The 22,417-nt window shown below is 37.5% G+C and overlaps 1 protein-coding gene across 2 annotated transcripts in view; it reads right to left on the bottom strand.

Annotated features, from left to right (window-relative positions):
- Nucleotides 1–2,326: 2,326 nt before the first annotated feature.
- The window catches only part of mib1.S (MIB E3 ubiquitin protein ligase 1 S homeolog), a 53,592-nt gene continuing 33,501 nt past the window's right edge, over nucleotides 2,327–22,417 (bottom strand). Inside the window, exons 13-22 of one of the 2 annotated variants that reach the window (XM_018223655.2) lie at nucleotides 13,478–13,610; nucleotides 12,320–12,406; nucleotides 10,382–10,543; nucleotides 9,594–9,775; nucleotides 8,826–9,015; nucleotides 7,456–7,534; nucleotides 5,260–5,373; nucleotides 3,317–3,417; nucleotides 2,849–2,982; nucleotides 2,327–2,635 (exon numbers count right to left, since the gene is read on the bottom strand). In XM_018223655.2, coding sequence (XP_018079144.1) covers nucleotides 2,617–2,635; nucleotides 2,849–2,982; nucleotides 3,317–3,417; nucleotides 5,260–5,373; nucleotides 7,456–7,534; nucleotides 8,826–9,015; nucleotides 9,594–9,775; nucleotides 10,382–10,543; nucleotides 12,320–12,406; nucleotides 13,478–13,610 — 1,201 coding nt within the window. In that variant the 3' untranslated portion in view covers nucleotides 2,327–2,616. The other variant, XM_018223656.2, reaches the window with a different exon arrangement.

Below are 22,417 nucleotides of genomic sequence, written 5' to 3'. Positions count from 1 at the left end.
GGAAACTTCGGGTGACTTCGGAAAATATAGCTCTGCTAGTGCCATCCGACCTGCGATTTACATTCTACCCGGTGGGAAGGCAGTTTGGGGAGATTAGTCGCCCCGAAGAAGAGGAGATTTGTTGCCTGCCGACTAATCTCCCCGAATATGAACGTGTGTCTTTGCCCTTAGTGTTTTTTTGACAAACAAAATATAGATAATTTGCATGACAGTCAGGATACAAGCTCTTTAATTATGCAGAAACCTAACAGAATAATTTACTATTACTAGAAAGTGCATTATACAGTGCCAAGATGACACTTCATAGCCTCTAATAAGAATAGAAATAACCCCTTATGATTTGATTTTTTAAAGGAAAATTATAACATCATAATGAATACTTAAGTAACAGATTACAATTTTCTATTTACTGTATGATTACCCAGTGGCACATCCTACTAAAAAAGTATATTTTTATGAAAATGGTTTATTTACATAAAGCAGGATTTTACATATGAGCTGTTTTATGCAGTATATTTTTAGAGAGACCTACAATGTTCAGGGGGGTATAGTTTTCCTTTAAGTGAGCAGTAGCTTATTACAGTATGGTTTGCCATTCCTGGCCCCTTCTTAAATTCCTGCTTGCTGCAAAGGAGCCAGTGGGTGGGCAGGAAACTGGAGGGAAGGGTCATGTGCAACTGGAGGTTTAAGGTAGGGTCCCCTTTTGTAAAGTTACTCCACTGGAAGTGAGCAGTATGGGAATACAAAACATTCAAAGAATCAAGATGACCATACGTTCCTTTCAGTATATTGATCCTCATTACATATTGTGAGAACATTACAAAGCTCACACACACAACGTGGCAAATGAAGGGCCAGAGGCTGATTTTTCAATTATCAAAAATGATAGTAACCCATATAAAAATTTGTTGGACTACACTGCATTAAAATTAGCACAGTTCTTAATTTCACTTTAGGTAAGCTTTTCATTTACTAACAATTAAGTGAATGGGAATTTTTCCAACTGAATCAATATTTACAAATTCGGCACATTAAAAAAAGCCAAATAAAGTATGTGATACATTATAAATAAGCCAATTCATTAAAATGAAATCCTCCCTCGTTCTTCTTGGAATTCCTTATGAACCCCCAGTTTAAATGTTGGTGAATGTGCCTACCAGTATCCGATACCTAGAAAATCCATTGGAGAAGCAACTCGACAATGCTCGTCCATGTGCTTGCCAAAAAAAGACAAGTTACAGCAAAACAAGCACAGTTACATATAACACTAAAAATATGAATAAAGTTAAAAAAGGGAAGGGGCAATGGCAAATGAACAAATGTCCATAAAAAGAGGAATAATAGGATAATTACAAATGTATACTACAGCACAGTATTATCTACAGCAGTGATCCCCAACCAGTAGCCTCGAGTGCTCCCCAACACCTTGGATGTTGCTCTCAGTGGCCTCAAAGCAGGTGCTTATTATTGAATTTCAGGCTTGGAGGCAAGTTTTAGTTGTATAAAAACAGATATACTGGCAAATGGAGCCTGCTGTAGGCTGCCAGAGCACATAGGGGCTACCAATAGCCAATCACAGCCCTTATTTGGCACCACCCAGAAACATTTTTCATGCTAGTGTTGCTCTCCAACTCTTTTTAAATCTTAATGTTGCTCTGTTGCTACAGAGTGTAAAACTTGAGTTTGGCTCAATTCCTTTTCTTCTTTCAAATGCAGACAACCGAGTTTTTCAGCCCCCAAAATATGCTGAAAACTCTACCTCGGCTCGCCATCGCCTAAGAATAGGCGCAGGCGCATAAGAATAGTCGCCGGCGCCTAAGAATAGTCTCCAAGAATATTTGCCGGCGTTCAAGAATGGTCGCCGGCATCCAAAAACGAGAAGCCGGCACCTCCAATGGGAGCAATTTTTTGATTGAAACTTACCAGAAGCTGCTGCATTTCTCACCCTAGGCTTATACTCGAGTCAATAAGCTTTCCCAGTTTTTGGAGGTAAAATTAGGTACCTCGGCTTATACTCGGGACGGCTTATACTCGAGTATATACGGTATATAGTCAATGCTGCTAATGGGATCCTTTTTTTTCGTGGCTGCAGCCACAAATCTTAAAATGCCTGTAATTAACATATTGTTTATCTGTAAAGTAGGTAAATGGAATTTCTAGTTTTACAGTCACTGCACGGTTAATAGATGAAAAGGGCAACACATTTTATGTGACTGTAGCACCTTTCTGCAAGAGACCATATGGCTCAGGAGCCTATGAAAAGTATACAATAAAAAAAGTCAAATAACGCATCTCAAATAAAAGAGAAGAGGATGGGATAACCAAGCGGATTAAATGTTGTGCTTTATGTTAAGTTCATTAATTCTGTAAGAAATGTTATTGGTTATATTGGAGTATTTTAGGCACTTTCTTTGAATATCAGAAGTTGTGAACATGATCAGAAGCAGCAAGTAAAAAAGAAATGCATCACTAAGCACAGTAACAAGGGCAACAGGTAGATATGGACATGCCTATATTCAGAATGAGAAAGTCACAATGCAGTATCTCAATTAGCTTCTTTGTTCTCTCTTTGGTAGCTCAACAGCTCAGAATCTTTATATGAAGGTTTTCTCTCTCCTAACAAGACATACTGTATCTGCAAATGAATAGAAGAAATGACATTATTCAATATACTGTATTTGAAACTCAGAATCTAACTCTATGTTTATCTCTATGTTTATCATTAATACTCTGCTCCACATTTTGTGAGTGTATCCCAAGGACTGTGGAGAGTAATAGCTGATCAGGTAAAACGAACAGTGTAGAAATTAATATACAGGGGGGAAAACAAAAACTGAAAGCTTAGTACAATAATATTCTTCGCTCTATGGCCTTCCGACAAATGGGGCATTCACTCATTCGGTCTCCGCAAAGTTGGCAAGTTCCGTGTCCACATATGAAGATCATATTCTTCAATCGATCCAAACAAACAGGGCACATGGTCTGTAATTAAATATTTATGGAATTAATGAACATGTTTTAATAGGGAAAGATTAAGCAGTGCTTACCATCTCTTTAAATCCCTATTTTGTGCAGTCTATTGGGCACTAAATGCTTCTTTAGCTATATATTTAAGATGGAACTCTGCAATCCCAAAAAATAAGATGAAAGAGAGATAAGAGTTTGGCTCTTTTTCAAGAAATATCAATTGGAGCACATGATATGGGCAACTGCAACCTGACAGGAGGATCTTGGCATAGGGACTTTTAATATTACAATTCCACTGTAACCCCCTTTAATCCATAAAGCCAATTAGCTTAAATATGTTATAATGTACCTGTTCTTTTATGTCCTGTAACTGCTGCTGCAGCTTCTGCACATCTGCATTGACATTGGTATTGTCCTTGTCCTTCTGTAAAGCTTGTATGTTTCCGCCGGCTATAAAGAGAATTGCAGCATACAATAATAAGAACCAGTCTTTCTAGGAAACGGCTAGATCATTATGAAGAGCATTAACTAGTACAGCAGGTTGCGAACAACATCATCACTGTCAATAGCAAGTAAAACAAAGCTTTAACAACAGAATGTCCCCGTTATTGTAAAGCAAACAGCCTTTATATGTATATAGTGTCATGCAGTAAACAATTAATGTGATAACATAGAGGTATATACATATGTGGCACTGATTAGGAAAGGATGCATGTAAATATTACTGTAAATGAATTAGCTGTAAGAAAGAAATCTTTCCAGCAGAGGGCAGGGTAACAAAAAGAAAAGTGTGGATACTTTACTAAGGTTTGGCACTGGCAACATTGGGCTAAGCAGTATTTTACTTTGATAAATTTGATGCATCACTTCAAAGCAGTGAACACCCTGCAATAACCTGCCGGATGCAGACAGTGTCAAACTATTTGCAATCAGCTTGTTTTTTTTTGTACATTTTGAAATACACCTAGCAGGAAAGTATCACTATGCACTAATACTATGCACTAATCTGTAAATTTTCATTTGCCCAACTGAAAACCAAGGGAATTTTCTCTGAAGTGGTGCAATTTTCAGCCCATACCAGCATGACTGTTTGACCACGCTCCCTTCCTAGCTTTCATGAACAAAACAGGTACCTTTAGAGAACCCTTCAGGAATTGACTTCATCACAAAACGACAATTGGCAAGTCTTAAAAATGCACCTTGCAGAATCAGTGGAGAAATAAAGTAAATGGACTTGGGGAGGCACATTTATCAAGGGTTGAATTTCGAATTTATGTGAGTTTTTTTTTTTTAAACTCCCTTAAATTTGAATATGATCGAAATTCAACTGGGGGGTAATTTAATAAAGAAATCGTATATCTAAAACTTAGACTTGAAAACTCAAATTAAATGCAAATCGAATTCGACCAAACTCTATTATTCTCCGAAAAATCTCAAACGTCAGGAAGGCTATAAACATCTCCAAATTGGTCACTGGAGCTTCCCATTGACTTATACGGCAGGTTTTAAGTTGCGAATAGTCTAATTTGAACTCTTAGGGGCAGATTTATCAAGGGTCGAATTTTGAGTGGAAAATACTTCGAATTTCGTAGTATTCAATTCAATGGTCGAATTTCAAAGTCGAATTTGTAGGATTTTTTGCATCGTACGATTGAAAATTGCTCTGGGAGGTCCCGATAGGCTAACATAGCACTTCGGCAGGTTTAAGTTGGCGAAGTATTGAAGTTGAAGTTTTTTTAAAGAGACAGTACTTTGATCATCGAATAGTCAAATGATTTTACTTCAAATCGAAGGTCGAAGTCAACTAACCTGTTCGATGGTCGAAGTATCCAAAAATTACTTTGAATTTAGAATTTTTTAACTTCGAAAATTCCCTCGATTTCACTTCGACCCTTGATAAATCTGCCCCTTGAAGAGCCAGAGTATGATAAATCTCAAAATTATTAAAAAACTCGAATCTAGTTTGGATAATCCCCTAGTCGAATTTAACCATAAAAAAAAATTTCAATTTTCAATTAGACCCTTAATAAGTCTGCCCCTAAGTATCTTTTTCTTTGGGAAAATAAAATGCAAAGGTATACTGGCCCTGAACAAATTCCTGGAAGAGGCAGAGAGATGAAAACACTGAAAAGCAGAAATACATACAGTAGCTCCATTCCGCATACTTTTATTTTATACCTTTCTATTCAGTGTTTAAATTGGCATGATAAATATGCATTGACCATAAATAAAATTCAAAGAAGCACATACATTTCTTGAGAAACATAGAATTGGAAAAAATAATGGACTTACCTATATCTTCCTCGACATCCTCTGTACCCTTTCCACTGCAACACATAACAAAAGGCACTCTGCGCTCAACCACTGCACGGCACTGAACACATTTCTTCATTAGACTTGCACAGTCTGTAAGAGAAGCCATGTTACTCAAACAGTAAAACTGATGCTTAACTGAAAAGATCCGCATCAATATAGTTACATTATGGTCACAATAACAATACAATTGTAGTCTCCGAGACCATTACTTTGATGGCTGAGAGGTAACCCCCTTTTGGAAAAAAGCAGAAGAATTAAAAACCTAAAAACTGAAGACCAAATGAAAAAATGCTAAGAATAGGGTATTATATTAGATAGTATAATAAACGTAACTGTTCCTTACAAAACTGAAGCGCTATAGCAACCTAAACTTCTGACACTTCTCTAATATTGGGTACAGCAAGGCCGAAAATGTGGAGATATTTTCAAAGAAAGTGTTTGACCTCTGCCTTGTGTTTGCATGGCAAAAAAGAAAAGCTGAATTCTGGTAAGAATCTGCTTGTTACAGAGCAGAATCCCATCGGATTTGCTAGTAAATGTCACAAGCTAATTTCCCATAGGTGCCTTGTAGATCATGGTGTCTAATAGCCAGTTTGAACCAGTGAACATATCTAGTGATATGCTCTTAATCTTAGCTCTCCTAGAATTTGATACAATACAAGACCATTAATATGATTTTTTGAGGTTAAGAGAACCTTGGAAAAACAAGCATTGCTCAATGTGTTGCTGCCTACAGTAATTCTTTTCAAATTGCAGTTCACACTTACCTACTGTGAAATAACACACTGACAACATAAAACTAATATTTAACTGTAAAACATTTGTTAGTACATAGTGTCCTGTAAGAACATGCCGGTACTGGTTCAGAGATCAGCACTGCCTTACAGACTGGAGGCTGCCAAAAGACACTGTATAAGCTAAAGGCTAAATGGAACCACTTCTGATGGCCGTTTAGCAATGAAATGCAAGGAAATCATCACTCGTAAAACTACCAATAAGCAGCTCATATAGACTTAAGCCAACTTTATAGTGCTGTGAAAAGAGATTACCTTCATATTTTTAAAAATCCACAAAGGAGAAAGGGCATTATCTGGAAAGCTAGAAATTTTCCATAGGCAACGTCAACATGTAAAAAATATTATTTTTACATTTAGGGGCACATTTACTTAGCTTGAGTGAATGAATAGAATAAAAAATACTTCAAATTACAAAGTATTTTTTTGGCTACTTCGACTTGGAACTAAAAATCGTTCGACTATTCGACCATTCGATAGTCGAAGTACTGTCTCTTTAAAAAAAACTTCGACCACCTACTTCGCCACCTTAAACCCACCGAGCATCAATGTTAGCCTATGGGGAAGGTCCCCATAGGCTTTCTAGCCAATTTCTGATCGAAGGCAAATCATTCGATGGATGGATTAAAATCCTTCGATTTGTTCGATTTGAAGGATTTAATCGTTCGACCGAACGAATAGCACTAAATCCTTCAACTTTGATATTCGAAAGTCGAAGGATTTAACTTCGAGGGTCGAATATCGAGGGTTAATTAACATATTTGCTATGTAATTATGAACTTTTTTTTTGTTGTTTAATGTAAATCGCTGCCCCCATACAGCAGGCTATATATAATAAACGACAGAAGTGTTCTGAAGCAAACATAATAATGTTGTTGCTAGTGCAGACTAATCGAGTTCTAATATAAAATGTGTTTTTTGTTACTGGTTCATTAAGCAAATATACAGAAAAAAATGATAACATATAAGAGGTAAACAGGGCCTTGCCTAAAAGAGCTTACAATCTGAAAACTCCATACTGCAATACCTGTAAATTGTTAATAGGCATTCTCTAGAATTGTTTACCCAGAAGTAATACCACCTACTTTAATGGACATATACGATAAAAAAAAAAAAAAAAAAACAGTTCTACAATATAATGCACATAGGTATCTGGAGCAAACAAATTTTTTTTTTTTTTTTTTTTTACATCAACCTGCACTTTGCACCATGGGTATAATCCTTTTTCATCTTTTGGCAGCACTATATCCATGAAAGAGGGATAGGGGTGCCCTTACACGATCATAGGCACACTGTACAAACAAATGTATAGAATAGTGAAAATCCATTGACTTAATTCTGTAAATGAGTCTAAATCCAAGACTACAATATAACTTACTTTCACAAGCACAAATATGGCCACAAGGCTGGAAGAGCACTGCTGCCTTTTTATCGGAACACACCACACATTCTTCTATCTGCATGGGAAGAAAGAAGTGGCAAGTGAGTAAAATGAGTCTAATTCAATACTACAATAAAAAGACAGTGGGAAATGTCACCATATACTTTGATAACAATTGTAATAGGGATGCACCGAATCCAGGATTCGGCCTTTTTTAGCAGAAATCAGTCAAATCTAAGTGGCTTGGGTGAACAAATTGAAAATCCTTGAGAAAATCATGCAACCTTGTGCCACACAAACAAATATTTTGAATTCTTTTGCCGTGTGCTGCGGATGAAGTTTTCTTAATACGGTACTTTCTTTTCCCAATATGCGAATTATGGTTGGGAATGGGACAAATCTTTTATTTAGAATTTGAGTTTCTGCCATCCCCAAAATAGTGGATTTGGTGCATCTCTAAATTCTAAGGAAAAAATTGAAGGAATATTTTGATTGATCTAGTGGACAATAAGTGGTGAAGAACAATGAAAACAACTCAAAATAGAGTCTTTTCTGATTTGACCAGAATAGCTAACAGTGACATACCTTAGTCCTTTTTCTAGTATGTCTACTTAAAGGGATTCTATCATGATGTTTATGATGTTGTTTTTATTTCTAAATTACACTGTTTACACTGCAAATAATTTACTCTACCATGTAAAATTTAATTCCAGAACCAATAAGTGTATTTTTTTTAGTTGTAATAGTGTTGTGCAGGCAGCCATCTCAGGTCATGTTGTCTGGTCATGTGCTTTCAGAAAGAGCCAGCACTTTAGGATGGAACTGCTTTCTGGCAGGCTGTTGTTTTTCTTACTGAATGTAACTGAATGTAACTGAATGTGTCACAGTTGGACCTGGATTTTACCATTGAGTGCTGTTCTCATATCTACCAGGCAGCTGTTATCTTTTGTCAGGGAGCTGCTATCTGGTTACCTTACCATTGTTCTTCTGATGGGCTGATGGGAAGGGAGGGGAGTGATATCACTTCAATTTGCAGTACAGCAATAAAGAGTGACTGAAGTTTATCAGAGCACAAATCACATGACTGGAGGCAGCTGGGAAACTGAGAAAATGTCTAGCCCCATGTCAGATTTCAAAATTAAATAAAAAAAAAAATCAGTTTGCTCTTTTGAGAAACTGATTTCAATTCAGAATTCTGCTGGAGCAGCCTATTACCTGATGCATTTCGAAATATTTTTTTTACCCATGACAGTATCCCTCTAACCTTTGGCAAAGGGTTTCAGGACTGCTTTGCACTCAACCCACAAGGTTTTAGAAGGTGGTTGAAGCACGCACAACCTTTAACAATATGGACATATTGGACATACCTTAGTCCTTGACTGTACTTGTTCTTTGCATATGAGACATTTCTTAACACGTGGAGAACATAGAGAACATGTAGCAATATGCCCACAAGGCCCAAAAAGAGTATCTCTCTTTAAATCTGAGCACACCATGCATTCTTCTAATGTCTCAGAGTCATTGTTTATAGATGGACTATGGGATCCAACTTGACCGCTAAAATGGCAAAAAAAAAAATCCCATATAAAAGTTACAACAAATATATAAATAACACTTCTTTTAGGAAGCGAGCTGCGGAGTTACATTTTGACAACATATGTGCTAATGGATTCAATTTGATCCCATCAATCTACAAAACATAAACTATAAGATTCTACAATAAAGAATTAGTTTACATTTATATTTTAAAGGGATACTGACCCACATCGGCAACATTGATAGCAAATGTACTGGTTAAAAGTTAATATAATAGGGATATCCTGCTCTATAAAGGATACACTTTTACCAGTTATTAAGCTACAGACTTGTTCATCGGCAACAGCAATGAAGGTGAGGCACGCTACTCTGCCAATGCCTTGCTTACCAAGCTACGCACAGAAAGGGAGGAACACAGAGGAGAGACATTCTGTCCCAAATGACAGCAGCATAAGGGTGGTGGATATAAATAAACAAAGGGGGGGGGGAATTTAAAGTCATAAAAAGCATACTTTAGTTATTAAGCGAAAAAAGGCATAACATGTCGGCATAACACGTGTGTTTATGGTGTGTATATCACACTAAAAGAAATAAATTACCTGGATTTCTCCTTGTGACATTTAGCCAAAGTTTTGCAAAGGTTAGGGTCTGGACAGAGATCAAGAGGGGACTGTCCTTTTTTGTTACGGATTGTAAGATCTGCTCCATTGGCTGCCAAAAAACAGGCTATGGAGGCTGCACTTTTCTTCTCAGCTCCTTGAGTGCCAAGTCCCATTATTAACTGTATTACAAAAATGGAGAAAAAAAAAAAACTTTTGCTATTTTACCAGTAATATAAAAGCTTTATCTCTATTTCCCAACAGGTTTTATAAACAAACCAATTGTTATAGTTTTAACATTATAGACAATCCTGTGGCTACAGTCTGCATAAAACCACCATTCAACTGGAGGGTGGAGTAATGATCAAACAAATCAACAGCTAGAGCGGTTTGCTGCAGGATGAGGACAATTTTCAGCTGTCAGTTATTTTAATTCCTATCACAAATAGATAATAAAACCATCTGAAAAACAATGCTTTTAGTTGCAGAATAAGTTCATGAAAACAGCAAGGAAATTCGACATTTTATTATACAAGAAAGCCAACCACAATAAGTTAAAAAAAAAAACAAAAAAACTAGGTCTTTATACTAGAATAAGAACTGAAGAAGAAATCACACATATTCCAGACATGGAAGAATCCAACAAGACCTTTGCACATATCACCTACTGATGCTGAGAGCAAAGAACATGGGAAGTGCTCTAAGCTTAGTGTTTATACTACACAATATGTGATTGTGATAGTTCAATCTTAAAACTGGATTCAAAATGTCTAAAAGAACTATCTTACCGTGTTCTTTGATGGTTCCCATGTAGTATCAACCTTGCCAACATCCTGCAAGTCTTGAAGCTGTCGTAACTGTGACAAAGTATGGTGCCGAAGGGCTTCATGTAATGGTGTATCGCCATCTTTATCTGGGATGTCCAGTTTAGCTTCTGCACGAACCAACAGCTAAAAATATACATTTATCATTGCTTTTACTCTGTATAACAGAAGCTTTACCATCACAAACAACTCTATAAAGCCCCCCGAGAGCACCAGTAAATATAAAGGAAAGCAAAATTAAATTTGACAGCAGCAACACATTTATAAAATGTTTTCAATCATACATGTGTTGTTTCAGTGTTACTGGCACATCAGATTGAAATCTCCAGTGGGGCAGGGATAGGGATGGAATTATTTTATCCAGAAAGCCCCAGGTCCCAAGCATTCTGGATAACAGGTCCCATACCTGTATTTGTGTGTATGGATATACAGCAGAGAAGGAATTCACACAGGCAGATTCTGGGAGATTAGTCGCCAGGTGACTAATCTCCCCGATCTGACTTCCCCCGGCTAAAATGAAAATCGCCTGGGGGCAGGCACACGGAATGCTTCGTTTTCCGAAGCCGCCTGTAATTGCCTAACGAGGAAACTTTGGGCGACTTCAGGAAACTAAGCAATCCGTGTGCCTGCCCCCAGGTAATTTACATTTTAGCTGGTGGAAGGTAGATCGAGGAGATTAGTCGCCGCAAAGAAGAGGAGATTTGTCGCCTGGGTTTAAGGTGAAACAATAGGTTGTTTATTGGGTGGAGACAAACATTTCGCTAATCCACTAGCCTTTGTCAAAGTGCACTTGGCAAATGGATTATCTGAAACGATTGTCTCCACCCAATAAACAACCTATTGTTTCACCTTAACCCCTGAGAGTGGGGATTCCTTCTTTGCTGTGGATCTATAGATTTATCATGTACTACACCCAGGCCAGCAGGACTTCAGTAATGTGCGTGCTGGCTTTGTGAACGGTGTATAGATACAATTGAGCAGTGATCCCCAACCAGTGGCTCGTGAGCAAGATGTTGCTCTCTGACCAATTGGATTTTGGTCCCAGTGGCCTCAATGCAGATGATTATTTTTGTATTCCTGACTTAAAGGCAAGTTTTGGTTGTAAAAAAACCAAGTGTACTGCCAAACAGACCCTACTGTTGGCTTTCAGTCCACATAGGAGCTACAAATACCCAAAGGCTAGGAACATTTTGCATGCTTATGTTGCTCTCCGACATCATTTTAAACTTCAATGTGGCTCACGAGTAAAAAAGGTCGGGGACCTCTGAGATAGAGAGAGAGTGAGAAAAAGAGAGAGAACGATGGAGCGCAGGAAATAAACAACAAAAAAACAGCACATTGGCTGTATATATTCACCGGTGTTGTTGGTCTTTTTTTTTGCTATTTATGTACTTACCATGCACTTGGGTAAACATTTGAAGTGGTATATATACACACACAATTACATCATAACTAAATATAAAAATATTCAAGAGAGTCTTGCCAACTACACTACATACTAGTTAGGAGATATGCAAGTAAGAAAAAAAACACGTGTAGTAGTAGTAGAAGAATCTAGAGCCTGGAATCTATCTATAACTCATTTAAATCTTCAAGGGCATCAGTATTTTAACATAACGTTCTTATATGAAATAATGAACTGAACACTAGCTTCAACTAAACTGTCACAGAATGAAATCTCATGTTATGCTAAATTAAGTCGTAAGGCTTTCCGTTTACATGGATCATACAAAAAAAACAGGTGTACACAGCAGCTGCTTCTTTAACACGTGGGTAAACAGCACATGTATTTTTACCCTGAGGGAAAAAAAGGCCAAGTCAGTAACTGGCATCCTATATCATTAACCAGCTAGCCTCTGGTAAGCTTTATAAATGTGACACTATAAACTCTTTATTACTTACTCTGACAATTTGCGTATGCTGACGTTCCACAGCCAAGTGAAGAGCAGTCTGCTGGTTTACATTCTGAATGTCCAGGCTTGCGTTTCCCTGGATATAGTGACAAATATGGGCGGATCAGTTTCAGATCTTTAATCGAGCAAGAAGCCAATGACCAAACTATTAAAATCTATAAGAGCTCAACAAGATGCTGGAGTGTGCAACAGAGAAGCATAAAAGCGGGCATTTCTACATACAGGAACCTGCTCGGTATATATATCGGCACTGTATGCTCTGAAATGTTTGCCTTAATTGTGCCTCAATAATGAATACATATGCAACATACAGCTTAGAGGAGTTCACCTTTAACCTAACTTTTAGTATGTTGTAGAGTTTACTATTCTGAGGCAAAATGCAAATCGGTCTTCATCTTTTTATTATTTATGTTTTGTGCATTAATTTCGCTTTTTGTTCAGCGGCTCTCCAATTTTAAATTTAGCAGCTATCTGGTTGCTAAGGACCAGATTACTCTAGCAACCAGGCAGTAGTTTGAATGAAAAACTGAAATATAGGGATGCACCAAATCCAGGATTCGGTTTTTCAGCTGGATTCGGCCAAATCCTTCTTCCCAGAAGCATATGCAAATTAGGGCAGGGAGGGAAATTGCGTGACTTTTTGTCACTAAACAAGCTAGCAAAAAAACAGTTTTCCCCTTCCCACCCCTAATTTGCATATGCAAATTAGTATTCGGATTTGGTATTCGGCCAAATCTTTCGCAAAGTAATCGTGAGTTCGAAATAGTGGATTTGGTGCATCCCTACTGAAATATGAATAGGAGAGGGTCTGAATAAAAAGATATGTAATACAAAAGAAATAAAACAATGAAATGGTATCCAAACAATCGTTTTAAGGCTGCTGGGGTCAGTAATCCCCATTTGAAAGCTAGAAGTGGAAATTATTCAAAAACTATAAAACATAAAAACCAACTGAAACATTGATAGGCCATATATATCATATTGAAACTTAACAGTGAACCACCCTTTAACTTCTCTCAACACAGGCTGTAATCAAACTCAAGAAGCTAATCTATTTCTTGTAAGATTGCACTCTAAGATTGCCATTACTAGACCTGAAGTTCGTGTCATTCTTCCACAAACAATCCGTGCAACTAGAAAATCCTACCTGATGAACTAATAACTCTGCTACTTCCACATGATTATTGAGTGCAGCAAGGTGCAAAGAAGTGTATCCATCATCTTTCTTTTCATCTACGATCCACGGCCGAGGTAACTTGGAGATCAGGACTCGCATAGCACTGAAAAAGAAAACGATTACAAGATTGTGTGCAATCCTGATACACACATGGATATGCTATTGATCAAGGTTGTATGGATTTGACCTCTTTTCCCCATTAATGACTAAAGACACACAGCAGCACTTTTGGCAAACCAAACACCAAAACATAACTTAAAAAAAAATTCTGGGTATCTTGGCAAGTTTCATTAAAGGGGACCTGTCAGCCTCCCATAAAAATAGTTTAACAGAAGGCAGTACAGAAATTACAATGAAAAAGAATATATTTGGTCTTTGCCTGTTTTAAACAAATTAACTGGTGAAAGTTCCCCTTTAAATCAAAAGCCTGTCAAGAAGAGCAGTAGACAGTGAAAGAAAGGACATTCTTCCACATTCACTGCATCTAATGTGTTTTACATGCAGCGATCTGAAGGTTAGTGAATGGTAAGCATTTTAGGAGATTTATCGCTCGCAGGTAGCACAGATTTTCCTGTGTTTGCCATTCCCCTAAGGAGATTTCTGAAAGATATACAGAAGGATTAGAACAAGAATGCTGTGATCATAAGAATATTATAATATCATTAGTTTGATAATGTACAAAATTGGGAGGTTGTATAAAATTACCCTTATAAAAGAGAATAATGATTGCATAAAATATATTTTTCTAAATGGAGCTTAGTGATGTCATCAACTGCAATCCTTTTCATATATGTGACACATTTACATATTACACATTTATATAATAACACTTGGCTTGCAGCTTCGTAGCTTTTTATGGGCATGTAATTTCTCTGTAACCTCCAATTACCTAATCTGTTTTACAACTGGGGGTCCATTATTTCGAAAATATATCTTCTTTTTTATGACGTAATCTTAGATGCGGACAGGCAGTTCAGAACAAGAGAGACCAATCTACTGTCCAACTAAGGCCAGACATGGCCCCTGGAAGGGCTTAGATTTCCAAAGACTACTTTGTACGATAACATTGTTTTATAATAATCTAGCCCGCAAATATGAGAAATGAAGCATAACTGACCCACAGCATGGAAAATCTTTGACAGCACTGCTCTACTGTTATGTATGTATACATGTTATGTATTCATGTGTACTAAAAAATAAATGAGCTGTTTTATTATTACAGAGTAAAAGGAAATAATTTTTAAAAATCTGGATTATATGGATAAAATGGAGCCTATGGAAGATGGCCTTTCTAGATAATGGGTTTCTGGATAACAGATCCCGTACATAGCTATAGAGGTTTGAATTACCGTGATATGTTAAATTTTTTAGTGTCACAGTGGAAACAGGCCTTTTTACTAAACATTTATTTGCTGAAAATAATGTAAATTATTTAGATTTTTATTTGTTTTGTAGTATTTATGCTTAAACTATAACTGTCAATACATCTTCATGTGCAGAAAGCTGCTTAGACCACAGCGAATAGTGATAAAGGCTGATCAATTAGCTGTGAATAAATATACACTGATAAATATCGATCGGGGGTGGACTTCCTTTCAGTTGCAAACATTGTTGTCTTAAGAGTTCTTGCTCTCTGCAAGCTGTGGGGCTTGTGTGAAGAGAACAGCTGCTAAAACCAAGGCATGGAACTGTAGCAAGATTCTGTAAGCGTAATGTAATAAAAGCTGCAAATTGTTCTATAGGTATAGTCACCAATCAGTAGGTAGGCCTTACTGGTCACTTATCTGAAAGGTAACAAATGATTGGTTGCTCTGGTTGACTAGACACGCAATAAACGTTGCACCTCTGGAGCTTGTATTCTCTATGCAATCTTGGACAATGGCCACACATACATGGATAAAGCGGAAGCTACAGAATTGCATAGTTGGGGTAGGCTGTAAGTGGCATGCCAAGCTTACAGGACATTGCTACTGGCATTCCATTCGGGTTCATTACTCAAGCGGCTATTTGATGTGACAGTTTGCCTTGACAACAGATCAGTGAGTGTGGCCACTGGATTCAGCAGAAGCAGACCATTTGGTTCATGTGTCTGATCCTTCAGGGGATGCAGATGTCAATTTGGGAAACTTCCGAAGCGACAAGTTATTGAGACAATCTACCAGCAATAGCAGATCCCAACAAAACAATAAATCAGGACCAATATAGTATAGCGGCAATCTATTTCCATGGAGTTTGGGCTTATTTCTTGCTTGTTGCATGCAGAATGCATAACATAAAGCTAAATTGCTGCACTCCAGAGGGACTTTAAAGTGCTTTTTTGATGAAGATGAACTTTCACATTAACCTGCTTGTAAACCTTCTCTACCAAAAGTTAATCAAATTGTCATCCAGGGTGTCCCTCATATATGAATGTAATTAAAACAACCAAAAAGAATTGGACTTAACCACTAGGTGACCACATACAATATAAAATCAATACCAATCCAATGTGTCCCAATTTCTCACTGTAATGGGACACATTTGGCCTTTTTAAAACTGTACAAACTCTGGCAGAATACCAGCTTTATTAAACTACTGCTGTAATAATATGCTTATGTATAATTTACTGAAAGTAGAAATCCTACAAGAAATGTTTAATCCTTTTGTTTTTAGGAGGGGCCCCTCCCTTGATTGGCACTGTACTTGTTTTAAATATTTGCTGGCAGAGATGTGAATAAATTAATTTAATTGTAGAAGCTTGGCATTCATCGATATATGGTCACCCGGGGACTAAGTCCACCTTTTTATGGTTGTTTAAATTTTACAGAAGATGAAGATTTTTACTGGTCACATCATGCTCGAGCCCAGTTTAGCATTAGCCTTTGATGGCTGGATACTTCTATCCCTAGGTACCTGAGCATGTGAGTATTTAATACAGTATCTATAATCGTTATGGTTATTTAAATAAGAAAACGGTATTAAATTTCAAGGAGTGGGTGCAGCAAACAAAACTCTAACTCAACTACCACCCAAAAGCTTAGGGCGCCGAGGGACGCAAAGTCATATACCCCATTGATATTTTACTCACCCATATCAGAATGCTAAGTATTACTAGTCAGTACTAATAAAACGTATACATGCAGTACACAACTGAAATTCTTCAATGCCATGTAATCTTCCACTTGGATGCAGACCTTTTAAAAAGTTACATTCTCTTAAAAGAAAAATCTGAGCATTTCTAAAATATACTGGCCTACACGGGGAGGCACTTTGATTAAAGGTTGAATATAGTCTAAATTCAACTGGGGGGTTATATATATATATATATATATATATATATATATATATATATATATATATATATATATATATATATATATATATATATATATATATATATATATATAAAAATAAATCTAACATCTATCAATTTTAACAAATCGAAAACTGTAATTTGAATGGAATGCGACTAAACTCGATTGAATGTCAGGAAGGCTACTAACCTGTCCAAATTATTTGGTCCCTGGGCCTCTCCCATTGACTTATACATGATCTCGTAAGGTTTTAGGTGGCGAACAGTCAAATTCGAGTTCTTAGGGCCAGAGTGTGATAAGTCTCGAAATTCGAATTCAAATTAAAACTCAAATTGAGTTTGTATAATTCACAATTGGAATTTGAGAGTTTTGACCATAACAAAAATTCAAAAATTCAAATTTTTAATTCGACCCTTAATAAATCTGCCCCTTAGTATATAACAAGGTTGCAGTGCTCAGTAATGGCTTGTAACTATATATCCACTGCCTCCTATGAGACAAACTGGCTGTATTTAGTAACAATCACAAAGCACGCAATTATAGAAAATGACAGATGTCCTGGGCTTGACTAGTAAGTGCCTGCCACGGCCTGCAAATGAACAAGTGATGGGAAAACGAGGTGCTGCCTTACCCTCCTATTTATAGACACGACAGCTCCTTTGGAGTTGACTCCCCCACCAAAATGAACAGGGAGAAAAGACTAAATCCAATTAAAATACACATTTCCTATTATAGGCCCAATTATGGGTTCTGAAACAAATCTCTTACTGATGTATATTTATGCCTGAGGAAATGTTACTGCTGATTGTTCCTGCTTACTTAATCTAAGCAAGCATTCTGTCACTCATATTAATTGGACCACTGAGATTGCAATGAAATTTATGACATGTATCATTTACGCTTACATGAAACAGCGGCAGGCTCTATACTGTGCAAAATAACAATGCCCTTGGGTTTCAGTGGTCAGTGAACACACACCTTGCTGACCCCCATAGTTTCATGATGTCCACAAAATAAAACCTTGGGGTAGAGTCCTGCGCGGGTCTATTTTTTGTAACCCATACCCGACCTGCAATCCGCAACCTGGACCCGCATTCTTACCCGCTTGGACCCGCTACCCAACCTGACCCACAAGTACCTTATCCGCAACCCACGGACCAGTGAAGGGACCATCATACAATCACATAAGCTTTAAAGCGGTGCTTACCTTGCAAACACCAATTGTTTGCAGATTGTACACCAAAAAGACATTTTTTTCTTTCAATTTTGTATACCTTTTTTTCCCCCCCAAAATGTAAGTTTAATGTTCCGGTCTCCAGTATTTCAGTCTGGCAGCTCATTAATTCAGCTGCAGATTCTGAACTGATATCGGCAGAAGATTTGGATATCGTTCAGCTCATCGATCGAGCAGGACGGAAAAATTTTATCGGGTGCCTTTGAAAACATCGGCCATTGTTAGTGCTGAATCGTCAGATAAAGGTATAATTCTATTGTTTCTACCTGTATATCCCACGAATCAGCTCTACACGTGTGTATTGAAACTAACAATCATTCTTGGAAAGGTCTTAATTGTTACGTCTATGGCCACCTTTAGCCTGCATATGTTAATCTACAATCCACTATATGTGCCCTAAGTGTGAGGTTTCAGACTGATGTGAATTAAAAAAATATACAATATGTTAAATGTTTCATGTGTTGCCTCTATATAATTTCAACACTGAAGTCCTGCGTTAGATTCCAACAAACAAAACAAAAAAAACTGCATATGGGGGGGGGGGTTTGCATGTATTCTGGGCACTTGGGCTGCATATCACACTCTAAAAACAAAGTTGCATTAACTGGCTCATGACAAATCAGACCAGTATTTGAGTTTGTGCATGTAAGGAACCACTGGGGCAGGACTGAATGTAAAGCACTGTGTAACATGTCTGCACTCTATATGAAATTACGTGACTACTTGCTATGGGCTTACCAGAGCAGAAGCAGAAAGGGTCTCCTAAGGATAAGATAATTACTACAGCAGAAGAATAATGGACTCTTAAGAAAATTGCCTTGCTGATGAAATGATAATGTTATTTATTTCTTATAGTCCCCCTCCCAATACAGTTGCTAGCAAAAAGGCTTGCTTTATTTTTGTTGAATATAACCCAAACACCAGGCTGCACATAGGGTTGCCACCGGGCCAGTATTTTACCGGCCTGGCCGGTAAAAATTATGGCTGATCCCAATGTTATTAATAGGGAAAAAGATAAATATATAGGAAGGCCGGTATTTTTTTCCGGAAAAGGTGGCAACCCTAGCTGCATAGCAAGTGTCGGTGAATGATCGCTTAACGGCTAAATAAAATGCAAATACTTCCACTTGAATGAACAGCTGCCAGGACATGAAGCATATGTACACATCCGACAAATATACTCGGGACATGAGGAAATTTCTGAGATGAATCCAAAAGTGCAGACCCGTGGCCGTGTGTAAAACAGCTCCAAGCAATTGCAGTTAAAAAGCATTATTATTCAAAGCACTTGTCTCTTTGCTGAGCTGAAGAAATCAGGTTACACAATTAGTAGTGGAAGCGCAGGGATATTTGTTTCATATTTTCTCAGCCTCAGACGAATGTGCAGCGTTTCTAACTATAGTGACAGTTGCAGCAGGCTGAAGGAGCCCACAGCGCACGCTCAGTCAAAATAGGGGTAATCTAAGTGGAAACATGAGAGACCTCTTTATTTGGCAGTGCTAAAAATAGCCGAACAAATGGCAAGGCAGTGTTGGGGCTCGGCAGGATGAACAATCAATGAGCAGAAAGCAGGATAGGAGCTCCCAGAGTTCTTGGATCGACAATCGACAGCTGAGAGACTATTTTTTGCAATGGTTGACTAAATATGGTCAGGGAAGAGAGAGGCACAAGAGGGACCGTTTGCCTGGGATTGCATGTTTCAAATGCTTAGCTGCCTATAAAGCTCTAACACGTTAGCTGGTGCCCTTTGAGCAGGGGGATATGGCTGGTCTCTATAGGGAGCAAGTGGAAGTCCTGACCTCTGACAAAGGAGACGTAGATTTGCACTGCTGCCTCCGCAATTCACCGTGGGAACATCATACGGATAGAACATACGTGTTCATCATAAAGAAACAACTAAACTTTCTCTCTGGGGCTTTCGATAGATGTGCAGTCTATCTGCACCACAGCACGCAATTACGTTTCCAGTTTGGGGTTAAGGAATTGATGGTAGAGCACACTAAGAATGTAATCATTCTTGGAAACGAAAACTAACATGCTCAGCAAATTCAACTTTTTTCTTCTTTCCAAACCCAATGAGTAAACAGGTACGTTTACTTGTATTTAACCGATCATCTCTGTCTGTGTAAATTCATCTGTATATATGGGTTTGTGTGTGTATATACATACAAACATATTTTATATAAACAAATGTATATCTTATCTGCATGCAGAAACGTTATTTATTAGTTATACATGTTTAAAGTTTGACACTACAGAGGCCTATTTAAAAGAGCTCAGTCCTCTGCAGCAGTTAAAAGGTTAACAAGGACATTATAGCCCTGCATGGATTTTTGTCGTGCTAACCTACAAATTGAGCTCAGTCTTTATTATTACTATTTTTTAATAAAATAATACTATCAACAATCTTAAAAGGCGGTTACTTGAAAAGGAAGGAAGATTTGTGTCAATAAATGTAATTTAAGTCTAAGCGTAAGCAGCCAGTAGGATGAGCATGCGAGTCGGGGGTGCACTTTGCTAACTATATCAATGCACACTTTGCATGCTGTAATAGTAATGCTGCAATGCTGTTTTTTTCCTAGTATTACTGTGCTATATCACCAGCTACTCTCTGATTTGCTCCCTATCAGCTGCATGCTCTAGCTTTGTCAGGCGCTGCAGGAATTTTACTTTGGCTCATCTTTCCCTTTTTTTGTGGATTGCTTACCAACACTTCTCTCAACTGCAAGAGTCTCCTGGAAATGATTGCGCTCTCTCTCTATCTCCAATGCACTCATTTTAGGAAACGCAGAAGTAAGTATTTCACCAGCAGCATAGACAGACTGGTCATTTTATGGTGTCTGAGATCACATAAGTAAAGTCGGGGAGTAGGTGAGAATATGAAAAATAATCACTTGCAGCTATCTAATCTCAGGAGTCTGGTGGAAAAAACTGCTGGCACTTCCATGGATGCAGGTTAGTGTATGTTGCAGGGCTAACTAACGAATATGACAAAATGCCGAGGCTTCAATTAGCCTCTTTTAAATTTGCATGTGATGTTCTGGCCTGCTCATGAACACTACATTTTTGTAGTGGGCCACATAAACAAGTTTGATTGGTTTACAATTATGTTCTAAAAGTTACCTCTTTTACTCGTCTGCAATGGGTGCATAACATTTCTTTTTGTTTTCTCAATATATTTAAGTTCTAAGTGTTGGATGATGTACCGAGCAAGTACTTTGAAACGATTAATAGTCCGCAGTGGAATTCTAATAGCTGTCCATGAATAAACCCTCAATGTTATTGTTGTGTGTTACAGGCCTCTACTAGAGAACAGCAATTAGACCTGTTCTGTTTTTTCATTGTATTTTATAAGTTTTCTTTGCAGCTTTATTATCACCCAAAGAGCTTATATCTATCTGCTTAAAGTACATACTTCTTTATGTACCCATATGAACATACAATGCTATGGAATGTAAAGAAGTATGTATTTTTATCAGGTACTGAACACCGGCCAATGCACATTTCTTTGGAGGAAAAAGTCAAGTGTCACATCAGTTTCTACTACGTTTTTTGGGCTACTTTTGTTTTTTTATTCCCCTTTTGTTCACTCACTGTCTGCCTCCTGCTTACTCAGTATCTGGCTTTGGGAAGCAAGATCAATTAAATGCAATGCCTCTTATCTGAAATGTTTTTGTTTTCTTCCTTTTCCTACATTTAACGATTATAGGGTGACGTATTTAAAGTGGGCTGAACAATTGCTTCGGTTTCACATTCATATCAAACGGGGAAGTCTAAATGCAGCAAAACTCCTGGTACTATGGCAGCTCTTTGTTGTTGGGATGTTAGAGGATTCATTTAAAGTGCTGTCTCCTGTATACAAATGTTTTCCCAAGTTTCCTTGTCCCTTGAGTTAGCAAAATATAATTTGAAAAAGAGAAAAGCTGTGCTTAAAAGGTAAGAAGGTGCCTTACTGTTTTTCTGGCTTTATAATATATAAAAACTATAGTAATAAATTCATTACAATTTCACATTTAAATTAAATGCCTACACACTAGTACTAACATGTTGCTACCCCAGCCAACAACATTATATGAATCGTCGTCATATCTTTATTATGTGAATAATTAATATAAACTGATTTGGGAAGATTGCTGACAAGCATGGTGGGCTAAATTATCATTAAATGACTTGGCCAGCAGCCTTCATGCAGTTAAGTGCAGCAAACTCTAGTATTCAGACAACCCTAACTATAAATGGACATTATGTAGCTCTGATGAAATGCAGATGGGTACATCTGACAATGAATTATTTCTTTCAACCTAAGAGTCAAACAAATTCTACTTTCCCATAAAAGGGGGGAGAATTGCACACTTTTCAAATTCCTAATTCTGCTCAAAGCAA

Source organism: Xenopus laevis, chromosome 6S (assembly GCF_017654675.1).
Source record: "Xenopus laevis strain J_2021 chromosome 6S, Xenopus_laevis_v10.1, whole genome shotgun sequence".
NCBI lineage: Eukaryota > Metazoa > Chordata > Amphibia > Anura > Pipidae > Xenopus > Xenopus laevis.
This window is presented reverse-complemented; position numbering and strand designations above follow the sequence as displayed.